At 54.8% G+C, this 25,019-nt stretch overlaps 1 protein-coding gene across 10 annotated transcripts in view; it reads right to left on the bottom strand.

Moving 5' to 3' along the window:
• LDB3 (LIM domain binding 3) overlaps positions 1–25,019 on the bottom strand; it is a 60,568-nt gene that overhangs the window by 24,157 nt on the left and 11,392 nt on the right. The window contains exons 5-10 of one of the 10 annotated variants that reach the window (XM_074337205.2): positions 20,481–20,503; positions 19,192–19,395; positions 17,080–17,094; positions 14,019–14,188; positions 13,486–13,522; positions 999–1,175 (exon numbers count right to left, since the gene is read on the bottom strand). In XM_074337205.2, the coding sequence (XP_074193306.2) occupies positions 999–1,175; positions 13,486–13,522; positions 14,019–14,188; positions 17,080–17,094; positions 19,192–19,395; positions 20,481–20,503 (626 nt within the window). Of the gene's footprint in view, positions 1–998; positions 1,176–6,618; positions 7,379–13,485; positions 13,523–14,018; positions 14,189–17,079; positions 17,095–19,191; positions 19,396–20,480; positions 20,504–24,249; positions 24,609–25,019 lie in introns of those variants that run through there. The other 9 variants (XM_088792111.1, XM_074337208.2, XM_074337206.2 and 6 more) reach the window with 9 other exon arrangements.

Below are 25,019 nucleotides of genomic sequence, written 5' to 3'. Positions count from 1 at the left end.
ACCTGGGTCATTGTGCAGCCCTGGGGGTGGGGGTGCAGCCCACAAGCCTGTGGGCCACTCTGCCCACCCTTTGTCCACGTCAGGCTGCACCAGGGACCTGTGCACCCTGACTCAGAGAGGCATGTCCTTTCCAGCAAAACCCTGGGAGGGGAGCGTGGGAGACTGAGAAAGCTGGCTCTGACCCTAATGCCAACTTGATAGCTCCACACAGCCCAGAAAGAGCTGGGTGCCCAGCCTGTCACACTGCCTGGCTGCTCCATCTCCCAGCACCTCCTGCACCCTTCTCACACCCTGCCCCCACCTTTGCTGGGTATCCAGGAGGGCAGGCTGGAAAGCAGTAACTTGCAGTCTAGGCGAGCATTTTATGTGCTAGGGGTTTTATGTACAGTTTTTCTATCCCAACCCTATAAAATAGATGTTGCATTAAATGTCTTAGCAGATGAGAAAACTGAGGTTCAGAAAAGTTCAGTCACTTTCTGATGTAGAGATTTAAATCCCACTGCACCAGGTGTCTCTAGGGTGCTTCTCCATCGAGGAGAGGCTAAGGGACAAGGGCAAGTTAGTTGCTAAATATCTGACCTGCCTTCTGTACCCAGGCCAATGCTCCCTCCTCCATGGGCCTTCCTTGACTTCCCACAGGGACAACTTTCATTCTCCCTAATCACAGTTCCAGGAACACAGACTTCCCACACCATCTCGCTTTGTTATCTCTGTGTGTGTGTGTGTGTGTGTGTGTGTGTGTGTGTGTCTTTTACCACTCTCACTAGAGCATGGAGGGCAGGGCAGCACGCATCCCTGCGTCTGTCCTCAGCCCTGCAGTGCACTCCCCTTTACTCTCTGCAGCAAGTAGTGCTAGCCTTTCCCGGGGCCCCGGGCTCCTAACCACCTTGGATGGGCCTTTCTGAGGGCCAGACCCAGCTGCCAACAGATGGACCCAGGGTGAGGCCTTTCCTGTCTCCCTTCCCCACGGCTAGGGCTGGCACCAGTGGGCCAGTTACCTTGGACTGTCTGCAGCGCTTGAGGCAGGGGCTGCGGCAGAGGCGGTGGCAGCGTGGGCAGCGGCCAGGGGTGGCGAGGCTGCGCTGGGAGAGGCAGCAACAGGTGGCTGGGCAGAAGCGGGCAGCAGCGGGGTGGTGGCCTGGCTGGTGCACACTGGAGCATGCTCAACAGGGGTGCTGATGAGGCGGGATCGAGAAAGACAACAGGTCAAGGGGATCCCTCTGCATGGGGTGGAGGGGTGGATGCAGCAGAGGCAGGCTGGGCAGAAGGCACCGTCAGTACTGCCAACAGAGCAGGATCTTCCAGAAGGCATGTCCCCAGGCTCAGGGAAAGAGCCCCCCACCACCACCTTCGCACCGGACCCCAAGAGAGAAAGGCTCAGACCACAAGGAGGATCAGTTACATCAGAATTATTCTCAAGCCTGGTGCGATTTCCCCCACCCATTTTTGTGTACTTCCTAATTTTTCTGTCTGAGTAGGTATTACAAAAACACAGTGTGGTGGAAAAGTAGATTGAATTATCAACCAGTCCTGTTTTTCTTTCTCCCTTCTCCATTGGGTCAGAGGCACACATTGCCTTTGAGAAGGTATGATGGATAAGAAAAGCAGAGGTCAGATATTTGAGGGTCAAGAGCTTGGCTCTGGAACGGTGAGAGCCTGAGCTTTGGCCTGCGAAGGACTTTGCACTCACAATACATTTGGAAGATAAAAGCTACCATCCCAGGGAGATCACCATTATCTAGACCGGAAAAGTGGCAACGTGGTGGCGGCGGGGTTTGAGAATAGAGGCAGCTGTGTCCTCCTTCTGCGTAAACTCTGGGGAGATTGCAGGACCCCAGCATCTCCATGTCCATGGTGAAGGGGCAGGTGGACCCAAGACAGCCCAAAGATCCCCAGGCTATCCTGTGCTCGAGCAGCTATAGAGGGTTTTCCATACACCCAAGGTGACCTGGACATGGCCCTGAGTGCCTGCCCATCTGCAAGGCCCTGTAATTGGGAACAAAAGGGGTGATTGCTGTGCCAGTGTGGACCAGCGTGACCAGACGGGATGGAGATATCCCCGCAGATGCCAGCACAGGTGGACCATTATCAAGGACCAGGTGCCCGGATGCCCCACCCTACCCGCCTTGCTATTATGTATGTGCCTCTTCCCCAAAACATTCCAAGCAAGAGAGGAGCATCAGAACCTGAGTTGATGGGATTAGATTTCTGCCACCTGTGAAATGGGGCAGAGAATACAAATTAAATGACAGGAAAGCAAAGATATGCACATTCTTTGTTCATCCAGGTCATTGGATTAAGATTAGTACTTGTTACAATAACAACAGGATACGGCAGCTCCTGCAGGTGGGAATGGCTGTCCCATGCCATGTAATTCATTTTCTGACTTGGCACTATGCGGTACACATCTGCAGTTTCTCACAACTGCCCTCTGATGTGGATATTAGCGACTCTATTTTAAAAATGAGGGAATGGGGACAGAGAATTGCATGGCTGAAACTCCTAGAACGTCTGGGTGGTGACAGCAGGATCTGACTGAGGGGCGTTTGGAGCCTTACCCAGTACCACAAGTGGCCGTTCAGGGAGGAAAAAAGAAACTTCTTACAGTCAGGCAAGTATAATCTTTCCCCAACAAAAGGTACTATTCTTATTTGAAAGAAGTGGAATAATCATCTTCCCTCTGTGAGTGCTGACCACATGCCAGGCCTGGTGCTCACAGCTGGATAAGCATTACTGCATTTGATCCTTTCAACCTTGCTGGGAGATTAGTATCAAGATCCTGATTTTATAGATGAGGAACCTGAGGTCCACAGAGACTGAATCTCTGCTAAAACATCACACAGCTGCCAAGTACCAGAGGAGGGTGTGAGCCCTAATCACTGTAACACTTCTCAGACTTTAATATGCAGACAAGTTGCCTGGGAATCTTGTTAAAATGCAGCTTCTGGTTCAGTAGGTCTGGGTGAGGCTGAGAGTCTAACAAGCTCCCAGGTGATGCTAATACTGCTGGTCCATGAACCACACTTTGAGTAACAAGGTGCTACAGAGGTCTGTTCCAGACGGGGATGCCAGAGGGCCAGGAGCTATTTACCAAAGCATCGCTGAGGTGCTGTCCTCCATCTAGCACAGCGTATGGCAGAGAAAGGCATGTGAGAGGGCTGGGGAAGAAGCGAGCTGGGGAATTCGCGCGGTTGTGGGCTGACTGCCCCATGAGATGGAGCAATACTCTTCTCTGAGATTGTGTGGGAAGCCTCCAGGATGGACAAGGACCATCCCTTTCCCAGCTTAGTGGTAGTTCAGAGGGAGGGCCTTAGGCAGCCCAATTCTTAGGCCTGCAGCAGTGCCCAGCCCTGGCCTTTCTATGAGGCCACTCACTCATCCTCCATGAAAGAACCTGGCTTCTGGAACCTACTCCCATGAAGCAGCTACCTCAGAGAAGTAGCTGCTACCTCAGAGAAGTAGCTGCAGGTCCTGAAGCCATATCGCTGAGCTGGCTGCTAGAGCGTCCTCAGAGCATGGGCAAGTATGGCCTACGAAGGCCCAGGCTGACAGAGGACACCCAGTCTCTGTTATTTGCTTCTCCCTGACCCTGTGGGCTTCTGGGAACTGAGGACACCACTCAAGACAGGAGCGATGATAATGTCTGGGCTGCCGGACAAATAGGAAGCTGCTTTGCCTGTTCCCTTTGCTCCAATTCCCTGTCAGACCAGCGTACCTGGTGCTATCCTCAGACATTGCTCCAAATGAACCCTGGAATATGGGGGTGGTGGTGGTGGTGGTGAAGTTGGAGTTGGACGTGGGTCCTAGGAAAACCCATGAGCTACTTCAGGGCCAGGACAAAGGGCATGCACGGGAGCACGCCCCTGGGGGTCTTGCTGAGGGACATCCTCTCTAGGACCATGGTCTGCAGACGCCAAGCAGCCAGGGCCTTGGGGAGTAGGGGCAGCACTGAAGGGCATCCTGAAGGATCTTGTCTAGGCCAGTTACTGCCTGAAGTCTCATGAGCCCCCAAAACCCAAGGAGGGTATCTCAGAGAGCCAGCATGAAGAGAATTTACTTGGCCCTGGCTTCAGTCCTAAAGACAGTGCTCGTGAAATCAGTTCAGCCTGGTTTAGGATTCTATAGCTGCCTCCTGCCTCAGTCATAATTCACTTTAAATAAGCAAAATCCAAACCAAACCAACTATATTCAACTGCTCACGGCTGCGTGGGGAGCGTGTGGCCAGGCGAGAAACACAGCCTGGCTACTGTCCCCTTTTCAGCCCATCTCTTCCCTCCACCCAGTTGGCATTAAGGTGGAGTGTGCCAACCCTGTGCCCTGCTCTGCTGTGGTGGCCCTTGGTTGATGCTTTCATTGATGGCAATGATATGTATGGAAAGGCCTTGTGTTGGTGGTGGTGCTAGGCTTGGAGTCTGTGATCACTGGGCTCAGGCTGGAACTGTCGGTGGTGGTCGAGGTGTTGCAGTTGATAGTGTTGGGGGGTGGCTGCCATTATTGGGGCGATGCTGCTATTTGTGTTAGTTACAAGAATGGAATACGAATATCTCGTTGGTTGGATAATGACAGAACACCAATCAGATGGTTGCTCTTGAAATCGTGCCCTTGCCGCCCACCTAGCTGGTGTTTCATCTTGCAGCCTGATGGCTATTGCTTAGGGCGGACCTGACCATGTCACTTTGCAGCAGGGCCGCTGCACTGCACTGCACAACTCCAGGAGGCCCTTTAACACATAGTCTACGCGAATGACAGCGCTCGAGCACGTGCACAGCAGTCCCCACAGCTGCAGTGTGAACGATGCCCAGCAGTCTTCGCTAGTTCAGTATTGCCTTCAGAATCCAGTCAAAATCCCATAGCCAACATCCCAGCTCTGGACCACTAATAACCAAAACATCCTCTGCCGTCCCTCCATTCCCGCCAAAATGACTAGCTCGGGGTTCTGGGACACCTCTTCTCATCAGCACCTCTGCTCCCCTTGCTTGGAGTACCTATCCAGCCTTCCCTAACTGCACATGCCCCAATCCTAACTGTTCTTGAGGATCAGACACACAGACGCTTTCTTCCAGGAAGCCTTTTCCGGTCCTGCAGTCGAGGGGGGCAGAGGGGGCAGGGCGCTCCCCATCTCTGGATCTCACCTGAGCAACCTTGCACCATGTCAGTTACATCCACATTAGCCCTTTCGGATTTCTTTGACCCCCACAGCAGCCACGCGTGCTGCCTTGACTAATGCCCATGGGCATGGAAGGCTGAATGAAGACATCTTTCCTGTTTACTCCAGAGGGCGTGATGCAGACCCCTGGCCTGGGGCCACCTGAGGCACTGCCTGCAGGGGCCTGGGGTCACAGGGAGGCACCAGGCAGGCTGGAAAGCAAATGAGAGCCTTCCAGAGCTTCAAGATGGCTCTGACAGGCTGGGGGCCAGGGCCAGGGCATTGTGCGGCTACCAGTTCTGCCTGATTGGCTCAGGTCCTTCTGCCAGCCTCAGAACAACCACTGCCTGGGACCTCTCTCTGTCTGGCAGCCCCCGGCCCCACAACCCACCATTGGACCTTAAAAGTCCGCAGTAAACGCTCAGCTAAATGTGAGTGTGCTCCAGGATGCCCCCATCACCTCTGTTGATCCTCAGCCAGCTTGCCCTGCCTGGCCCTGGCTCTGGAGTCAGACTGCTAGAGGCAGGAAGAGATGGGAAGCCAAAGTGGAACAGGCTGGTGGGAAGCATCTTAGGGTGGTGGGCAGGATAGAACCATCTCCCTAGCCAGCCCTTCTTGATGGGATTGCCAAGGTCCCTGGAGGCAGAAAGAAAGCCTGTGCCCAGATAGCAGGAGTGGGAGTGAGGCTCTGGCCCAGTCCAGCCACAGCGGGAAGTTCTGAGGGATTGGCCTCAGCGTCTGCCTTTATGTGCTAAATGTCGTTGGTCTCATGTTATCAGCTGGTGGTTCTTGCAACCAGGGACCAGGCTGATGGGTAGACAGGAGGTGGAGAGGATATGAGCCTGCCAGCCTGGCCCTTCCAAAATGCTCAGGACCAGGGCAAGACCACAGGTAGGTGGGGGCCAGGGGCAAGACCCAGCTGGAGGTCTTCTCTGCCTTCCTGCCACTTGAGCAAGACTCCACCAGGCACATCTTCCACCGCTTCTCCCCTGGGCCATGATCCCGGCCCACCCAGGACCCCCAGCAGCTCTGTGACCTTCTCCTTAGTCCAGGCATGCCTTCCTGCGCCCCTGAGCCCACCTCCTGGAGCAGGGCTGAGCATGAACAGCACCTTCCTGGGAGAGGGTTTGTCGCTTGCTTTCTGATGGGGAGCAATGGATGGCTTGGCCTGCTGGTTGCAGCTGGGCATGGGAGCCAAGGCAGGGGGCATTCAGGTACCCACCGATACACACTTGCCCGCGGGAGGCTAAGGCTGCCCGTCTGGCCACAGCACAGATTCCCACCCGCCATTTGCCAGCCTGAGCTTGCAGCTCAGGTGGTTCCCTCGAGGTTGGGAATCAGTGGAGGGCAGAGCTGCACCAGGTCCTAGCCCCAGTAGGCACTGCCCCTGCCCCTCTTCTGGATGTGCCTGTCCTCTCCTCGTCTTAGACATGCTCCTCTCAGGTGGTACAGCATGACTGGGGCTGCTTTGGTTCATTTCAAATCCTCTTTATTTCAGAACAAGCATGCTTATATGTACAGGAGAGAGAACTAGGGAGCTAGCACACACAGTACAGAGAGGCGAGCACATGGCCCAATCTCGCCACAGCCAGGAGGGACCTCTGCCTCATCTACCTGGGACTTCCATTTCCTCCGCAGAAAACCCTGTTCCAGGCTGTTGGGGCTCCAGAGGGCAACAAGGGAGTAAGTAGGGACAAGGAGTCAGCATCTTCCCAGGACCCTAATCTATGGGCAACTCCTTTCATGATGGCACTAGGCTGGGGTGCCTCTCCCAGGAGTTGAGGTTGGTAGGAAATTGACCAGTGGCATGTTCTGTTTCCCTTGGTTCTGGGGTGTTACGCCAGCACTCCTCATCACATCCTCTCTGATGTATGGCTAAGGCCCTGGGCAGGAGAGCAGAGGCTTGGGCTGTTTGGGGGGTGGTGAGGGTTGCACTGAGGGGTGGGATGGATGGGTGCAGTCTGCACAGGGGCCGGGCCTTGGCCGTCAGCTCTGGGGGTGGGGGACAGAGAGCAAGACTGCTGCACTTGCCTATTTAAGATACCCCCACAGCTCTACATTCTCAAGCATCACCATGGGGCTCACATGCCAGATCTGTGGGGAGGAAGTGGGGTGGGGGGGACTCCAGACAGCTTTTAACTTTTAACGTTAAGGATTTGGGCTGAAAGGCCATGGTGCCAGTTGCGCAATTTGGCAAAACGTGGGCTGTTACGTTCGGTTTCAAACCTTTCCCTGTGGCACAGAGAGAGAGACAGAGACAGAGAGAGACAGAGAGAAGAGAGAAAGAAAGAAAGGGATTAGGGAATGTGTCCGCCATTCCCCTGTCTGATAGCTGGGGCAGAGGGTATGGGAGGGGAGAATTTGGCTTGGAGAGGCTTTGCCATCCAGGGGGTACTTTCCAAGTGGTCAGCCCTGGGTTGAGGGCAAGACCGCAGTCCCAAGGAACAGGATGGAGGGGCTAAAGTCCCTGACTTGAGTGGGAGGACATGGAGAAGGAGCCTGGCTAGAGGGCCTGAGGGCAGGCTGGGCAAAGGGAGGCCTCTGGGTTCTGCCTGTCCTATGTCATTAGCGCTGGGCAGGGCTGCTTTGGCTGTGAGCTCTCGGGCTGAACCACATAGGCAGGTGGGCCTAGAATGGTCTCTGTCCCCTAGCTGGGCATAAAGAAGGAGAAACACCTATCCCTGTGATAAGGCTTGGTGAGCAGATCTGTCACCTCCCTATGTCGCCCCAGGCTCTGCCAACATTTTTCTGTCCCCAGAGAGAAGTCTTCCAATACCACCAACTGCCCCTGCCCTGTGAGGCCTGAGCACAGCCAGGCACACGTGTGCACACACATACTCACAAGGCCGTGGCACACATACAGAGGGACAGGACTTCCTGCTACTTCCCACCAGCAGGGCCTCTGCGATTCAACCCACAGCCTGCTGGGCCGAGGGCACAGGACAAAGCAGGCAAGGAGCAGCCAGAAACAAAGAAATGGAGGAGAGGGTATGCCTGGGGGAGGCCAGTGACACAGATGCCAGAATCCTAGAACCACTCCCCGCCTTCCCCACCAGGCTGGAGGAGTTCTAACGTCCTCCAGAGAGGGGCACGCTGCTGGCCCAGGCCACATCCAGCCACAAACGCCATGTATTTAACCTGGACAATGTTTAAAACTCATTTTAGAAATTAATTGCTACATCCAGTCCATGGAATACCACTCAGCAATAAAAAGACATGAATAAACCACTGCTACACTCAGCAACGTGGGTGAATCCCCAGGGAATCTGGCTGACTGAAAAATCCAATCTCATGAGGTCGCAGGCTTTATGATTCTATTTATACAACATTCTTAAAATGACAAAATTATAGAAATGGAGAACAGATAACAGATTAGTGGTTGCCACAAGTTAGGGAGAGGGTGTGCGGTAGGGAGGTGGGTGTGGTTATAAAAGGGCAACATGGGGCAATGCTCGGGTTATGGAAATAGTCTGTACTTGACTGTATCAGAGTTAATACCCTGGTTGCAATATTGTGCTGTAGTTTTGCAAGACATTACCATTGGGGGTAAAGGGTACATAGGATCTCTCTGTATTATTTCTTACAACTGCATGCCAATCTGCAATGATCTCAAAATAAAGGGTTTAATAAATAAATTGCCAGCATATAAAAATCAGAAGATCAGCTCTAGGTCTTTAGAAATCAGAGGATGGGGCAGTGCCAGTCTCACATTTCTCCGTGGTAATAGTCCCGTGTCCACACATTTACACCTGGCCACCTTCCTGCACCTGTATTACCTGGTGGACTTGCCCCCACACACACCTTGAGTCCTGCATACTGGGTCTCTGTGTGAGATTCTGTTGGACAAAAGGGACCCGCTGATAACATATTTGAAAACCACCAGTCGAGTCCAAGCTTTCCTAACACCAAGAGGAAACCAAGGCCCAGAGACATCATGAATGGCCCAAAGCCACCCGGACACTCAGCATCGGAACCACAATCTCAGTGCCGGCATCTTCGCTACCTGCTTCTCTGAGGTCAGGGAGAAGGGATAGAGGCCCTGCGGCAGGGCCCACGCACACCTGCTGACGGCACGGAAGTAGCAACAATCCACCATCCCAGACAGACCCCCCAACCAGGACACAGAGGCAGCCACTTTGTCCAGCCAGGTCTGCAGCCATTGCATCAGTGCTCAGTGACAGGACAGGGACAGTTCTGGAGAGCCACAAGTCTAGTGAGCCTGCTTTGCTTAGAGCTGTTTGGAAATTCACAGCCAGCCAGAGAAAAGAGCGAAGACGAGAGGAAGAGAGAGGCGAAGACAGAGAGAAAGGGAGAGAGATCCTGGTACACCCACAGCAGCTGCTCAGGGGGTATCTAGGGCTGTGCTGGCCTCTCCAGGTGTGGTTTTCAAACTTGCTAGGCTGGCTGAACACTGAGGACAAACAAATCCACAAAATGCAGGTAACTTTTGCTACCCATAGCTGCCCACTGCTCCTCACGAGGCTTCCCTTTGAGAGAGGGCCCTGAGTCATGTGGCACCATGGGAGTCAGCCACGTGAGCAGGGACAGCTGAATATGAACAGGGAGGGAAGAGGGCACTGCAGGGGGAGGAGGGAGGAACCAGGGAGTCCTGTTCTCTGTTGGAAGGGGAGGTGGGGTGAGGAGAGGAAAGAGAACCTCAGATGGTTACAAAATGGAGAAGGGACTTGGGAGGGTTTGTATGTTGTCTGCAGAGACGTGTGCAAGGCAAGCCTCACTTTCAACTCCTCTGTGAACCCGTCACTCAGATCAACTTTGCTCCTTAAGACTTGGGGACTCAGAGAGGTACAGATTCTTTATGTAGGTGAGCATCAGGTAAACAGAGACTGCACCTATAGATGGTTGCACCACAAGGCGGGGCCAGGGAATGTCTGGGCTACACACTGTGGTCCTCCAGGATGGTTACACCCAGGCAGTGGGGTCCAGATGCCTCACAGATTCAAGCCCTGCCTAGGACAAAGCTAGGCTTTTCCTACTCCCAGTCCCATCAGGGCTGCCACACGTGGACCGAACCTTCCAAGCCATGAGTGCCCAGAATGCCTTCCCAAAGTCAGAGGGAAGCTGTGGTGACCTCTCTGAGATGGAGGCTCAGCTTTTGGATGGAGGCACTATTGGTGCTCTGTTATTCAGAGGACAGAGGAGGCTGGGAGCCACAGCACTCCTGCACTCGCTAGAGCAGGTCCCGTGGGGAATCTGGCAGGAGGCTAGTGTTTATGCCCACCTGGGCAGTTTGCTAAGGTGCTGGGTCTTTCCTGGGATGGGAGCCAAATCCACGGCTGATGCCTGGGCTGTTCAGGAGCCCGCCCTGCCTCACCTATAAATACAGGGTCTCTGGAGATTAGGTTCTGCCTGGGCTGGCCAATAGATGGGCGCTAGAGCCTCGAAGGGAAGCTACCTGCTACCAGGTACCAGAGATATCATCAGAGCATAGGGAGCCAGGGCCCAGAGGAGAAGAAGAGAGGGAAGGGCAGAGCTGTGGGATGCTCTGGGACTCTGTGGGGCGTGAAAGACCCAGGAGGCCGAGCAGCCACAGGTGAGGGGACAGTTTGCAGGGTTCTGTAACATGCAGACTTACACTTGCCCTCTAGCCACCAGTGCCACTGCCTGGTACAGAACACCTGACACCACTCATGCAGCGTTACTGCCAGCTTTCCCACCACACAGCAACAGGAAGGAGAAAGCACCTCTGGACGTGTACAAACCTATATAGGCTGTCGCCGTGCACAGGCTGCTGGGGCCCAGGGTTTGGCAAACTCAGGCTCTGCTGGAGTAAGACATTTGGAAGTGTGAAGCCCCTCTGGGGAGACTCAGCCTTCAGAGAAACCCTTAGACTCCTCACTGTGAGTACCAACGAATTGGGAGAAAGAGAAGGAGGATGTGGCTGCCCTCAGGCAACAAGATGAGTCAAGGTATGGGAGTGCAGCTTCCAACTTGGGAGTGGGGACAGAGGGAAGTGGGGCTCAGCCCCCTTGGGGAGCAAGACCTGTGACCAGCCTGGACTCAGGGTGGGGACAAGCATGTTCCCTTCTGCTCAGATGGCCACTTGGGTGAGCCCCGGGCCCCAGCTGTGACCAGGAGCCATAGCCACTACTTCAAACTTTGGTCACAAACAGAGGTGAACCTCTGCAGCCACTGCACCCCCATACCCACCCCCAAGATCCACAGGCTGCTTGGGATTTTGTGAAATGAAAACGCCCACCCTCTTCCTGTGGCCATGGGGAGATTGGGCATTTTGGGGGAGGCTATGAGGACAACCCTCCAGAAATTAAAGTCAGGAAAAGGGAGAGGAGCAGGAGGCTTATTCCCCTCCAGTCCTGAGCAGAAACCTTGTCCCAGAGCCTTCACTGAACAGCCAGAGACCCCAAAGGGAGGAGCTGATGGTGGCACAATGTCTACAGGTGGGGGGGGGGACTGCTTTCTTGGTTGGGGGCCTGGGAATGAGGGAGGAAGCAGGCTGGAGCCTCCTCTTTGGCCCTTGTTCCAGATTTCCCTACAACAAAACCCTACAGTAGCTGCGGGAGAGCCCCTAAGACTCGCAACAGAGTTCTCAAGATTCCAAGTCCCCCTGCCTTCTGCTGGTGAGTGAACCAAGCTTGTGGGCGGTTAGGCCCGGGGGGAAGGACTAACCTCCCCACTTATTTGCAGGACCAGGCAGAACACACCCCGGAAGATGCTTCTGAAAGCTGAGAAGGGGGAGGCCAAAGACGAGGCCTGAGGACCATCCTTGATACTTCCTTTCATGTTCTCACCCCTAACTTTGCAGTGCCTGCAAATATTCCAGGAGAAATACAAAAAACAGAAGTTCCCTGTCATCTACCACCACCAATATTCTCCTGCCTTCTAAACAGTGTCCGATTAACAAGATGCAAGCTTAGAGTGACCGGCCGGAGGAACATAAAGTGACCAGAAGGACCCCAGAGGGGGTGCAGAAGCCAGAAAGGCAGGGTTGCCCCATGGGAGGGACAGAAAACACCACTGCTGGCTTCCTGATGGAAGAAACCTGGGGACTTTTAAGTTGTTTGCCATGGTGTGTGTGCTGTAGAACCCCTCTATCTTTGGTAAGGCTGCACTGTTCACTGGAGCGTCTGTGTGAGTGGCTTCAGAGGGGAGGTGGGACAAACACAGAAACAGCACACAGGAGCAGCGGAGCATAGGAGCGGGGAGTACTGAGAGCTCAGTCACACTTAAAATAGCTAGATACTAACTTGTGAGCTAAATCAAACATCACCTCACTTCAGGCGCGTAGACGCATTGCAGGCACTGACAGGAGAAGAACTGTTACTGGGACTGCGTGCTCAGCAGGAGGCCTGGGGGACCACACTTTAGGCTTGGAAGCCCCAGCCAAAGAGGAGGGGCAATTTGGATTGGCAAAAATACAGGTTCAAAAAGAAAATATCACACCAACGCCAGCTGACCCCAGAGGCCCACTCTCCACACAGTTCTGTGGCCAGGACACGTAGGTTAGAGAGTACAGAAAGCTTGGCCAGGGTGGAAGAGTGTCTCGGAGCCCCAGCCTCACACAGAGGCCACCACAGGATGCACTGACCCAAGACAGAATCTCCCAGGAAGAACATGCAGATGACACATTTGCCTCTGGAGTATAAGACCATCACACTGGGCAACGTGCCTTACCCTGGAAGGCCCTAGTGGGTTCCAGTGGGCTCCAGGGCAGCATGACCCCCTTGTGCCCAGGTCCAGGAGCACCGGACAGGTGGTAAGTTAGTGGCTGTGGCCTCAGGCCTTCCAGTGTTGCGGAGACCATAGCTTGACCTTGAGCCACCTAGCCCTGCACAAATCCCACTTCATGCCCAAGGCTTGTCCTTCCTTGCAGAAGCTGTTGTGCTTTGAGCAATTCATGGAAATAATACCTCAGTGTCTGGACAGGTGAGTCCAAGGGTTAGGCACCTGTGCCCAGCACAGCCCTCCTCGTGCCTGCTTCCCAGTGCCTAGCCTACAGATTCACAGGGTGGGCAGGTAAGGCAGTTGGCCCAGTGCCCTCACAGGGAGAGATGCCCTCATTCTCAACAGCCCAGCAAAGGCCAAAGCAGCCCTGCCCCTGCCCAGGGACAGAGCCAGGAGAGCCCAGAGTCCTCACTCCTGCAGCCTGGGCCTAGGGGATAGAGACAGCTCCTAGCACCCACCTCACTGACTCGGGACAAATGCCCCATGTCAGCATCTGCTGGAGCCCTTTAGGGGCTAGGAGTTTCCAAATATCTGAACTTGAGAGGTTCTTTCCATAAGTCATGTGACCTGGGGGGGCTGCCCAGAGAGGGATGGGGTTAGGAGGGGCAAGGCCACAGAGCCTGAATCCAGGCACTTACCTTGACCTTCGCAAAGCTTCTTCGTCAGGGTCTTGCACTGTGGGTAGAAAGTTGCTGGTCAGGAGGAATCACAGGGAACATAAGGAATAAAAGCCACTAGAGCTCTGCTGGCACTGAGTCCCCACCAATGGCTGAACAGTTACTGCTCCCTAGCCCAGGAAAGGAAAGGCTGTGTGCTGAGCAGAGGGCAGGGGGAGAAGGGACAGGAGAGGAAGTGGTGCAGTTGGGTGAGAATGGTCAGAGGTGTGGCCAGTGAGGTCCTCTTACCCCAGCTCTGGACAGTAATTTCACCCGGAAGCACCATGTTTAGCCTTCTGCCTGCTGTTGAGTCAGGGAGCTGAGCAGAAGGCTGATATCGTTTGCCTGCCCCAGAAGGGGCTCAGCAGGCCCCTGTTTACCTATGAAGGCCAGCTCGTCTTCCAGGGTGGGGGGCTTGACTCCCTAGCTTCTGTGGGACTGTGGAGTAGGGCCCAGGATCCTCATGGCCCCTCAGCATCTCCCGTTTCTGCCCCACCCCCACAGCCCTCACTTACTGTATTCTGTCCCTGTCATCTGGGCCAGGATGCGGAAGGAGCGAGACTGCAGGTTGGATGAGCGGCGGGCCCACTCATCAGCCTCATCTTCCGGCTTGTTCTGGTTCTTAATCACAGCCTGATACACAGGAGAGGCGCTGTCTACAGCAAGATCTTTAACAGGAAGGCTCCTGCAATGCAGAAAGAGGCCGTGGGCGAGGGCGAGGCTGGAACCCTGCCCCCGACCCTTACATCCGCCCCACATTGCGCCCCTGGCACCCCTTTGCCTGTGGTGGCCCCTACCCATCTGAACCCACTATACCCTTTACCCACTGCCATCTGAGAGCTGGGGACAAGGGCTTGGCTGGGTCCTCAGTGCTCAGGGTGGTCACAGTGAGATGGTGATTCCTTTCACGAAGGATCAGGAGGCTCAGACCCTCCCTGCCAACACCCCTCCCCACGCTGACTCCACACATCGGCCTGAAGACACCCCACCCCAGGGGCGGACTCTCCTTTAAGGAGAGAGGAGGCAGATGTCTTCTTGAAGTAACTTCCACCTCCCTGGGCAGGCCCTGAACTTGGGGTTATGTGAGGACAGGCCATTCAGGGGACCCAGAGGCTTCCTCAAGGTCATTTCCTTGCCCTCTTCACACCTTTGGATCCGAACAGGAAGCCACCAATGCAGTGACTGCCCTAGAAAAGGACTGGGGGCTCTTGCTCAGCTACAAACAGGCAGGCACCGTGGGGAGGTGGTGTGAGAAACTGGCAACAAGGCCATGCGGTCGGGTACCACCTGTAGACAGGGGGTTCTGGCCTGGGGAAGCTGGGAGTGGAGCCGCAGGAGAGTCACTAGTCTCTGCCCCAACCTACTGAGGGGTTCCTGGTGACCTTCCCTTAGACTTCCAGGGTCTGGCATGTCAGAGGTGCTCAAAATTTAATTGGGGCGGCCGGATAACTCAGTTGGTTAGAGCACAGGGCTCTTAACAACAAGGTTGCTGGTTCGATTCCCACATGGGCCACTGTGAGCTGCACCCTCCACAATTAGATTGAAACAACTACTTGACTTGGACCTGATGGGTCCTGGAAAAACACACTTAAAATAAATAAAAGTTTAAAAAAAAAAAAAACACTTAATTGAATGAATGAATCCTACATCAGAGCCATAGGGCTCCCAGAGGCCCCTGGGTCCAGTGTAGGGAGGATACCCAGACCAGACTGCAGGGAGTATACATCAAAAGCTTTATGGGTGTCCACTGACCCTGTCCAGTGAGGGCTGGAGGATGCAGGCCGCCTAGCCCACGCTGTCAGCAGTCAGGTGAACTCAGGTGGCGCTCACAGCAATAACAGCCTGCCTCCCCAGTCCATGGGCCAGCAGCCCAGCCCTCTCCTCTTACAGATGCTGAAACTGAGGTCCAGAGAGGCCAGCCAATTTGCTCCGGGTTACAGCATACAGGGACCCCACTGAGTAAGAACCCAAGCTTCCCACCTCCCAGCCCAGTGTCCTTTCCATCAGACCCTCTGCCATGACAAGGGCTCAGAAAGGCCACTTCTGCCCACTGGAGCCTTGTACACCCCACATGCTCTACATCTGGAGACTTGGCCCAGCCCAGACACTCATCCTGTCCAGCATCCCCTGCTGCCTCTATGGCTGCTTCTACCTGCCCCCCACCGAGGGCCGCTGGCTGCGAGAGGAGTGTTCACAGTGCACATGTCTTCTACACTCCCTGCAAGGAGCTGGATGGAAGAATTGGCCTGTCTCCCAGGATTGGAGTCTCTCAGGATTGGTGCCCTGTGTCTGACTCAAGGTGGGCTATGACAGCAGAGGTAAAGAAAAGTGACAAAAGGTGGCCAAGGCTCGGTGGAGCCGTCCCTCCTTCCCTGAAAGCTGTGCCCTAGTCTGAAAGCTACAGGGACTGGAAGCCTGTGGTTGGGATCTGATGGAGAACCCCAGGAGATCCTTCTGGGGTCCAGGCAGGGAGGAGCCTGGGCCTGCCCAGGAGCAGAGGAATGGGGAGGATCTAGCTGGGGAGGCCATATCCGGCTCAGGGAGGCATCCCAACGGCTCCCAGGGCAGAGGCTGGGACTCCAGTTTTTGGGTGAGATGGAATAGGAAGAAACAATCAGGACTCACTGGTCTGCTGGGAGGAAATGTGGGCAAGTAGACCCAAACCCAGGCCCTGCCCATGAGCCCACACTGGGCTTTACGGGAGCTTGATGGTCCAGAAAGCAGATGGAAGGTGTTTGTTGCCCTTTTCCTGGAACGTGCCTTTGAGGTGCTCCCCTGTCCTTCCAAAGCTCCCTGGGCTCCAGAAAGCTGCCAGGAGTGAGTCCCTTGTGCTTCACATTGTTGGCGCATTTCCTACTACATTGTGCAAAGGTGGGGGCTGGTGCTGCCACAACAGAGACTGGGAGTCTGATGAAATAACTGCTCTGCCTTTTTAGGCCCTGGTGCTCAGGAAGGATATATACAGACAGAGGGTGGAACAGGTCCCACAGTCCTGGGACCCTGGGCCCAAAGCCATTCTCGGGAGCTGCTCCCAGCATGTTTTTTTTTTGCCACCAAAAACACGCCACAGTCACCACAACATCGAGGTCACCTCCACTGTACTGCCCCCAAATCTGACTCATCCTTTGCCGCCCTTGGGTGGTCTTGCCAAACACTGGCTCCTCCAGATCCATCTTCCATGAGGATTCTGGGTAGTGTCCTCTAAGAGGCCCCCTTATCACCGTCTCCCCTAAATAATGGTCCAGTGCGGGTGCTGACACTCAGGTATCCACTGTGCAGACAGGAAAAGCTGGGGGAAATGCCCGCAAAGCATGGCAAGGAGAACACGGAGACACCCCCAGCCTTGTAGGGGAGGCAGCATGAGTGTTGTTACTCTGGTCTGTGTCCTTAGTGACATTATTTGGAGATAATCCAAAGAGCAAGCCTGTGTCGGCTGCAGGGCATGTCATTTGGCTGTGAGGAGGGTATGAGGAAGAACGCAGACAGAAGCACTGTCCTCAGACACATCCCACCAAACCCGCACACCATCCCGCAACCGGACAGACAATGGGACAGACAGTGTGGGGGTCTACTTACGCCAGTGGCGATGCCCTGCCAAGCAGAGGAAAGCCCAGCAGGGGGCGCATGTCCATCAAGGGGTGGCAGAGGGGCGGCACACACACAAGGGATCAGGGTTAGGATGAGAAATGAGTTATGGGAGTGGGGTGGGTAAAGGAGGAAGAGAGAGAGACAAAAAGAAAACTGTCAGTGAGGAAGGAACCATGGACATTAACAGCAGAAACGGAGCACCTTATGGCAGACAGGGGCAGCTCTTACCTACAGGCACCAGGGCAGCACCAGCCCAGCAGGGCCAAGTTAGAAGGGAGAGGAAAGCATGTTGTTTCCCAGGCACACAAGGGAAGGGAAAGGGAGGGGAGGGAGATGGGAAAGGTCCTTTGAGAAGAGTAGATTAGATCAATGGTGCATCGTGTTAAAAAAAAATCAGGGGTGCCTTAGTGGTAAAACCAAGTGACAGCAGTCTTTGCCCAAGGTGCAGAGAAGAGAAAGTGAGTGAAGAGCAGTTCTTCCGTTGTCTCCCACTGAGCTTGCCTTTGGTGGCCCTTAGCACTTTTAGGGGCACACCAAGGACACACTTGTCACATTCTGTGGCAAACAAATGTTAACAGGAAATCCCTGATAGCTCTTTGGCTTAGTCAGGCAGCCTGTTTTTCTGGGTACACATGAGATAATGGTTGTGTTTTTAAACTTGCGTGGTCATATTTTCTGCTTTGAATGATGGAATTAAATAAATCAACTCTGTCTAGCGTTCTGCAAAGAGCTGCAGCCTGGAACCTGGCCAGTTTGAGACCCGTGGCTCCAGGGCAAGCAACCTCCATCCCCTGGTGGCCCAAAGGAAGTACTACCTGCCTGAGAGGGCCAGGCTCTCTGGAACCAGGAGAGCCAGGAAGTCCACACAACCTTCCATCCTTTGGCCTCTGGAGCTTCCCCCTTATAACCTGCATGCACTTTCTGACCACAAGGTTTGGGTTCTGGAAAAGCCAAACACTGTATGAGCTTTCTGGGACTTTGTTTTTCTGGGACTAATGTCTAGTTTTTGTTTTGTTTTTTAGCTTCAGACGCCATCATTTTAAGATTTCTTGCTTTGAGTTGCTGGGGATAATGACTCAGGGATAGGATATTGCCCAAAGAGGTAATCAGTCAGTTCTGAGAGTAAACACTAATGGTATTCCCAAGGAGAAAACAGTAAGAGACCGTGTGTGTATGAAAGAAAGAAAGAGAGATTAAAGAAGAGACAATAGAAAGATATAGACAGAGAATACAGCGTGAAAGAGACAGAGGCACACAGAGAGAGAGAGCGAGAGAGAGAGAGAGAGAGAGAGACAGAGAGAGAGAGAGACAGAGAGAGAGAGAGACAGAGAGAGAAACTAAGAGAGATAAAAAGACAAAAAGAAGAGGTCCCCATTAATGTTTGCACTACTAGCAGTGTCATCCACAAATCATTTTCAGCCAACTCTTTTCCTGTTTAGCCCTCAAGTTCCTCAACCATCGATAACAGGTAAATTCCAAGGACGTCCTCAGTCCCACTGCCCTGAGGCCAGGCTTTCCTGGGGCAAACAGGAAGAGGCAGGTGCCCAGTCCTGGGTGCTCCCCAGGCTCTGAAGTGCGGTGACTCCAACAGCACCCCAGATGGTTGGTCAGGAGGCTCCTTCCCAAACAAGAAACCCAGGCACCTATTTGAATTGTTCTCATCTTTGGAAGAACACAGCAACACCCCCACAAAGAAACGCTTAGTTATGAGAAGACTGGGATATCCAGAATGCCACCTTGGTCAACAGGATTCCATAAGTCTCTTTTTAGACCAGCCTGTCACGGAGCAGGGGTAAAATGCACAGACTGTGACAGGCACTTGGAGGAACCACCATATTCTGCATTTCTCCACCCTTCTCCTAAAGCTGACCATGAGACTGATTCTGAAGCGAGAATGCCATGTTGTGGAAGGCCTGGGCAGAGGCTGGCTCCCCTCCCAGGGCTGTGCCCCAGGAGGCCCGAGGCAAGGGAGGAAAGCTGGTCCTGATGCCTAAAGTCTCTGATGGCGCCAAGAGGCCTGCTGCCCTCAGCCTCCGCAGGACATGAGGCCAGGCCCCTGGTGGAGGCGGTGAGTGACCATGGAGGAGGGGAGGCGCTTACCCACTGAAGTCACTGCCCTGAGCCTGCGCCTGCCCGGCGATGGCATCCATGATGGCATCCTGGGAGTACATGCTGATGGGCGTGTTGTACTGCGCGTGGATGATGGTGGCCTTGCCACCCAGCCCCTTCACCTCGATGGGCTTGTGGGTGGACAGGGCTGAGTCCTTCAGGGCGTTGGGGTTGAAGCGTTCCTGGTAGTCGGCGCTGGGGGAGGGGAGCAGGGGGAGCAGAGGAGGGGGTAGAAGGAGAAAAGGGCAACAGGTGGTGTTACGTGGGAGGTCCAGGGGAGGGCTGGTGGTGGAGGGTGTCGAGAGAGATCTCCCAAAGTCTGATCCCAGGTAGTCTGCCAAAGTCCCCCCAACTGTGGTTGGGTTGGGTCTGATCATGAAAATCCTCGGCACCCTCTCCAAAGCCCTTTATAGAAGATTTTTCTTGCCCGTCTGGGCTTTCCCAGATCCCTGGACGCCCCGGCTCAGCCAGAGCTACAGCCCAGGGTCAGCAGGGGGCGCCAGGCATTGACGATCTCTCACCACATCAGCAGGGAAGCAGAGACAAAAAGGGTTGGGGGATGGGGCTTGGGGGTAGGGGACAGGAGCTGGGCTACACGTGACAAGCAGCGGCAGCCCAAGCGGAGTCCAGGATGCCCCCAAAAGGCGAAAAGCAGTCCCACTGGGCACCCACAAAGATTCTGAACTTGGTTTCTCTACCAAGAGGCTCATCCTGCTGGCCACTTCTGGTGGCTGGGCATTCTGTTCTTCCAGACATTTCCGTGCATGTGCTTCTTCCTCAGAGGAGAGCTCAGGCTGCTCCAGCACCTTCGTGTCCAACTTGCGTTGTGGCCGCCAATCTCTACCCATTGGGGCTTTCCCCTCCAACAGGCAGGTGTGTTTCCCAGACAAAGACAACGTCTGGCGTGGCCCTTCTGAGGGGTCCCACCAGGACAGAGATGAGATGTCTTCAGGTTCACAAAGAACCCACATCCGCACAACACTCCACCCAGCACCCGTCACAGCCAGCCTGCTGATCGTAAGCCGCCACAGCAGGAAATTGGGAACCAAAAGGCGGTGGGTATCAGATGGAGCCCTAGCACCCCTCCCGAACGCCTCTACTCCATACTCGTAGCTTCACACCCATGCAGGCTCACTCAGGGACACAAATGCATCCCCTCTCACACGTGCACGCACACGTACACATGCTGACACAGGCACACGCTGTCTAGACTGACTGACACACGGATGCATGCTGGGATATGCACACAAGCACACACACATGCTTTCCTTCATACTAACTTGGCTGGAGAGTTGGCTACCACCTGAGGAGGAGAGAAAGAGCAAAGAAGACAGGGCTATCAGAGTGAGGCTCTCCCAGGGGATTTGAGCACTGGCATCATCCTCAGACTGGCCATTGAGAAGGCAGAGCCAGCCGGGACTGGCCCTGGCTGAAGAGAATACAGAGTGAGGAGGGGAAGAGCTCAGAGTTGGGTCACGGCCTCTCGGTTTGGATCAGAGATGCCTACAGCAGCATTTCGCCCTCAGTACCCAAAGCTTTGCCAGGAAGAAGGGTTTGCTTGTCCATCTTTATGGGCCCTCGTGTGCACAAATTCCCCAAATATAGCAATCTGGCTGTAGACCCTGGGAGAGGAATCTAGAGACAGGACCAGCTGCAGCTACCAAGAGCCCAGATACCTCCTGGCCAGACAGCAGGTCTGGACTTACCCTTGCTTAATGGGAGGCAGCTCTGGGAGTTCAGCTCCCTGAGCAGGAGTTGCAGTGGTGCTGGAGTGTATGTGTGACGAGGTTACCCACAGCCCCCAGGACCAGCAACTCCTCTTAGAGGAGGGGCAGGCAGCTGCGGCCATTCCTCCTGGGGCACCGGGGTAGGGGTCAGTCCAGGACCCAGTGACTGATCCTACAGGCCCTGAGCACAGGCAATGAAGAAGTGTGGGTCCAAGGCTTATTGCCAGAAAACCCCCAGACAGAGTAGTCCATCTTGGACACTACAAGAAGGATCCCCCCTCACTCTTATCTGAGAGGGAGCCTTCTGGAGCACAATCTCCCAATGCAGGCATCTCTTTAAATGCAAATTGCTTGCAGCAGCAGTTCCTGGCAGCAACAATGGCCCTGTCAGAAACCTGAGGTGGGAGGAGTGCAGAAGGCAGAGTCCTTGCCCCCAAACTCTGCCCCTTCTCAGATCTGACTGCTGTGGGCTCAGACTAGGAGCCTGGGCCCCAGGAGGCCTGGCCCTGGTCATCCTTTGGCCAGAACCCTGGAGAGCCAGGCTGAAGCCAGGGGCCTCACGAGCCCCAGGCAGCCTTGCAATGGCCCTGCTCAGCCCCAGGCCCCTGTCTCAGAGCTGATAAAATTTCCTCTGTCCTCGCAGGCTCAAAATAGCTGCAAATGGAGCTATATTAGGAAAGGGCCAGCACAGATCTTCCATTCCTTCTCCATTTTTGGCCGGTGCAGACAGCTGCAGGGTCAGATCTTGCTCCGACCAGCCGTGCCCCCTGCAGAGGGTAGTGTTGGCCTCTGGGGCTGCCTCTGCCCTGCCCTGCTTGGGCATCCAGCTCCTTCTTTGGCATTGATTCCTGCCCCCTGCTTAGCTTCTGCCTGAGGATCTGGAGCCTGGATGCCTGCAGCAGATATATCTCAGAGAGGAGGCATCACCCAGGTCTTGAGGAGGATGGCCCAAGATGTAAGACCCGTCTACGTACCCTTGCACCTGGTGGCCTGAGGGACACTGCCCTTCAGTGCCAGCCCCAGAGAGGATGAGGAGGGGATTGCAGGGACACTCAGGCCCACTGTCCTTGCACCCCATCTGTTCCTCCCCATACCTCCCAAGAGGCTAGAAGCTGCTAAGGAATCGGGCTGCAAACTGCTCAAAGGAAGAGTAGGGGAAGGAACTTCCTTTTGGAGCCAGACAGGACAGAGTTCAAATCCTGACCTTGCCTCTTCCTAGCACTGTGACTCTGAGCAAGTTACCCACCTGTCTCAGCCTCCATCTCCTCATTCATAAAATCGGGATGGTGGTGCCCACTGCACAGACAGGTTGTGCAGACTAAATAGAATACTGAGAGTAGAGCCCTTGGCATGGGTGAAGTGTGCAGCGGATGGACACACAAGCAATTAGACACTCAGCCCAGTAGAAGCTGCCCAGGCTGGCCCACATCAGAGGTTCTACCCTTCCTGGGCATTGCCCAGGGACAGCAGCACCGGCCTTCATTTGGATGAAGCACTCCCTCCCCTGACCCATATTCCCTTGGAAGAAACTGTTGGACCCTAATGCTATGAGTGTCAAGTAATAATGTAACACTTGTCAGGTTCTCAGAAGCCCCTGTGCCAATAGGAGGGCACCTTGGGAGTCACAGGAAGCCCCTTACTTCCCCAGGCAGGTAGGTAGGTCTCTGTCTCCATGCAGGGAGGACTTAGGCTGACCTGGGTGCCAGTCCTATCTGCCACTCATTAGGTGTATGACTTTGGGCAAATTGCTCACTTTCTGGGCTTGTTTCCCAGCTGTAAAATGGGGGGAATGATGCCCACCTCTGAAGTTGCTGAGAGAGTTATGTTAGTTAAAGCACATGAATTGTTAGCAGGTGTCCAGCCCAGACTGAGGGCTCAGTGAGGGGAGACATTACCCTCACTGCAAGTGTGCCTCATGGAGGTCCCAGTGCACCAGAGGCTGACCTCCCTGCCGGGGGCCAGTCCCAGGGGGACCAGAAGGAGCTACGAGCCCATCCAAAGCAGAGAAGGAGGCCATTTCTGTTCTGCCATTCCCTGAGTTTTCTGGCAGAAGCTCCTTGCTAGAAAAAGTCGGGGATATACGGCTTTGCCACCTTGGTCCAGGGAAGCCAGGGTCCAGGTGTTCAGACCATGGCGTGCCCAAGGCTAGCTTCACCCAGGATCTGAGAAAGAGCTGAGGAGCGGGGGTGGGGGTGGGGCACGGAGGTGGAGATCCTCAGGGGAGCAGTGAGCTGGTGGAGCACAGGTACCTTCTGCAGCAAAGACAAAGAAAGGGCATGGGCTTGGGTCAGACTGACCCGGGCTGTGTGACTCCAGGCAATGATGACAGATAGCACATACCAAGTGTGCCAGAATAGAGCTCAGCGCTATGCACATGTTGTCTCTTTCAGTCCTCCCCGTAATCCTGAGATAGGGACAGTCTCGTGTCCATGTACTCCTAACCACTGGCCAATATTGCCTTGACTCAGCCGGCTCTGCTTCTAGCACACAGTAATTAGAGATAATTATACCAATTGCATGGGATCATGGGAGAAGTTAAAATGAGATAACAAGCATGAAGGGCTTAGAAGCTAATACGTGCTCTGCTTGGGGGCTCCTTTCCCTCAGCCCCTCCATGATGACTACTGGCTCTAGGTTCTTTTAACCTTAGAATCCCACCAGCTAGATGTCAGGGGGCAGGGGATGGGCTGCTATTCTGCACAGCCCCTTTCTTCTTGGGGCCTTGCCTCCTTGCTGCCCTACCCTAGCCAGGGTCAGTCCTGCAAGCCCACTCCCTTCACACCATTGCGAAATCTCTCTACACCCAGCTTAGATGTTCCCTCCTCCAGGTAGCCTTCCCAGACCACTCCCAGCCTTAGAGAACTTGCCTTCCCACCTCTGAAATTCTTCTTTGCTCCTGCCTCAGGGGTCTTAGAGGGATGGGGACCAGCCTATCCCCTTGCCCCAGAGCTTCTGGAGGTAGCAGGTTTTGTCCTATCCAGGTGAGTGGGGATGGCTTGGTACGATATTATTGGGATTCAGCGTCTCTTGCATTCAGGATAGCTGGACCTCGACTTAACCTTCTCTGAGCCTCAGTTTCCCTCTCTATAAAACTTGACCCATTACTCGGGGGTGGTCTCATAAAGCAATGATGCAGCTGGCTCATGGCAAATGTCGGTAGGATCACTGCTTTCATGGCTCTCAGCCTGCGCTGCCTCAGGGGGTTGGGGTTGGCAGATTGAGGCCAGCTCATCACTCTGACCACCTGCCCAGGCCTTCACTGAGCACTGAGGACCCAGGTGGCCCTAGACCACCAGTGGAGAACTGTGCGCCCGTTACCTACCCTCCTGGGAGTCCAGCACCTGAGGCCTTCCCTCGGAGGCTCATCTGATACATCTGAGCCATCTCCCTCAGGGTCTCTGCCGAGTACAGGCCAATAGGGTTGTTATACTGTCTTGGCTGGCTCGAGCCCAGTGATACTTTCGGGCTGAGTGAGTCCAGAGTCCCCTCTGGGCTGGTCTTGGCCCCTGGGCTGCCCTGTGGAGGGCCAGGGTCAGAGGCCTCCATGTGTGAGGAGAAGACGGAAGTCTGGGAGAAGGAGGAGCTAAAGGTCTGCCTGAGCTCCGGGGTGCCCAGGCTGGCCCTCGCCTCGGGGTTGGGGCTGGGTGCCACCAGGCTGCCGTTCGTGTCCAGAGCAGGGTCCTGGCACAGGGTGGCCGCCATGCAAGGGAGAGAGAAGAGAGCAGTTAGAGGCCACACGCACCCCAGCGCTTCTGCATGGACCTGAAACAGAGGTGTTAGTGCCAGCGCCCTGCAGCCTGCAGCCTGCTGCACTGAGCTCTTCCAGGGCACCTGGAAGAGAAGGGGTTTGTCAGGAAAAGCAGGGGAGGCACATGGCTGCTGGCACCAATGCTGGCATCTACTTGGACAAACTGCAAAGCCCCACACAGAAAGCCAAGCCAAGCCAGCCTGCCTACAGGGCTGGAGGAAAGGGCTAGAACAAGGGGAAAGTGGGTCTCAGGGTATGGGGGGAGCCACCTCCATTCTATGTCTGATCCCCAATCCCCTGAGGGGGGGGCACTTGGTGAGCACTGCTAGGCCTGCTGTTCTGTT

The sequence above is a fragment of the Rhinolophus sinicus genome, chromosome 15 (assembly GCF_057876585.1).
Source record: "Rhinolophus sinicus isolate RSI-liver-muscle chromosome 15, RSI-T2T, whole genome shotgun sequence".
Classification (NCBI taxonomy): Eukaryota; Metazoa; Chordata; class Mammalia; order Chiroptera; family Rhinolophidae; genus Rhinolophus; species Rhinolophus sinicus.
The sequence above is the reverse complement of the archived record's forward strand: the minus strand, read 5'-3'. Positions and strand labels throughout refer to the sequence as shown.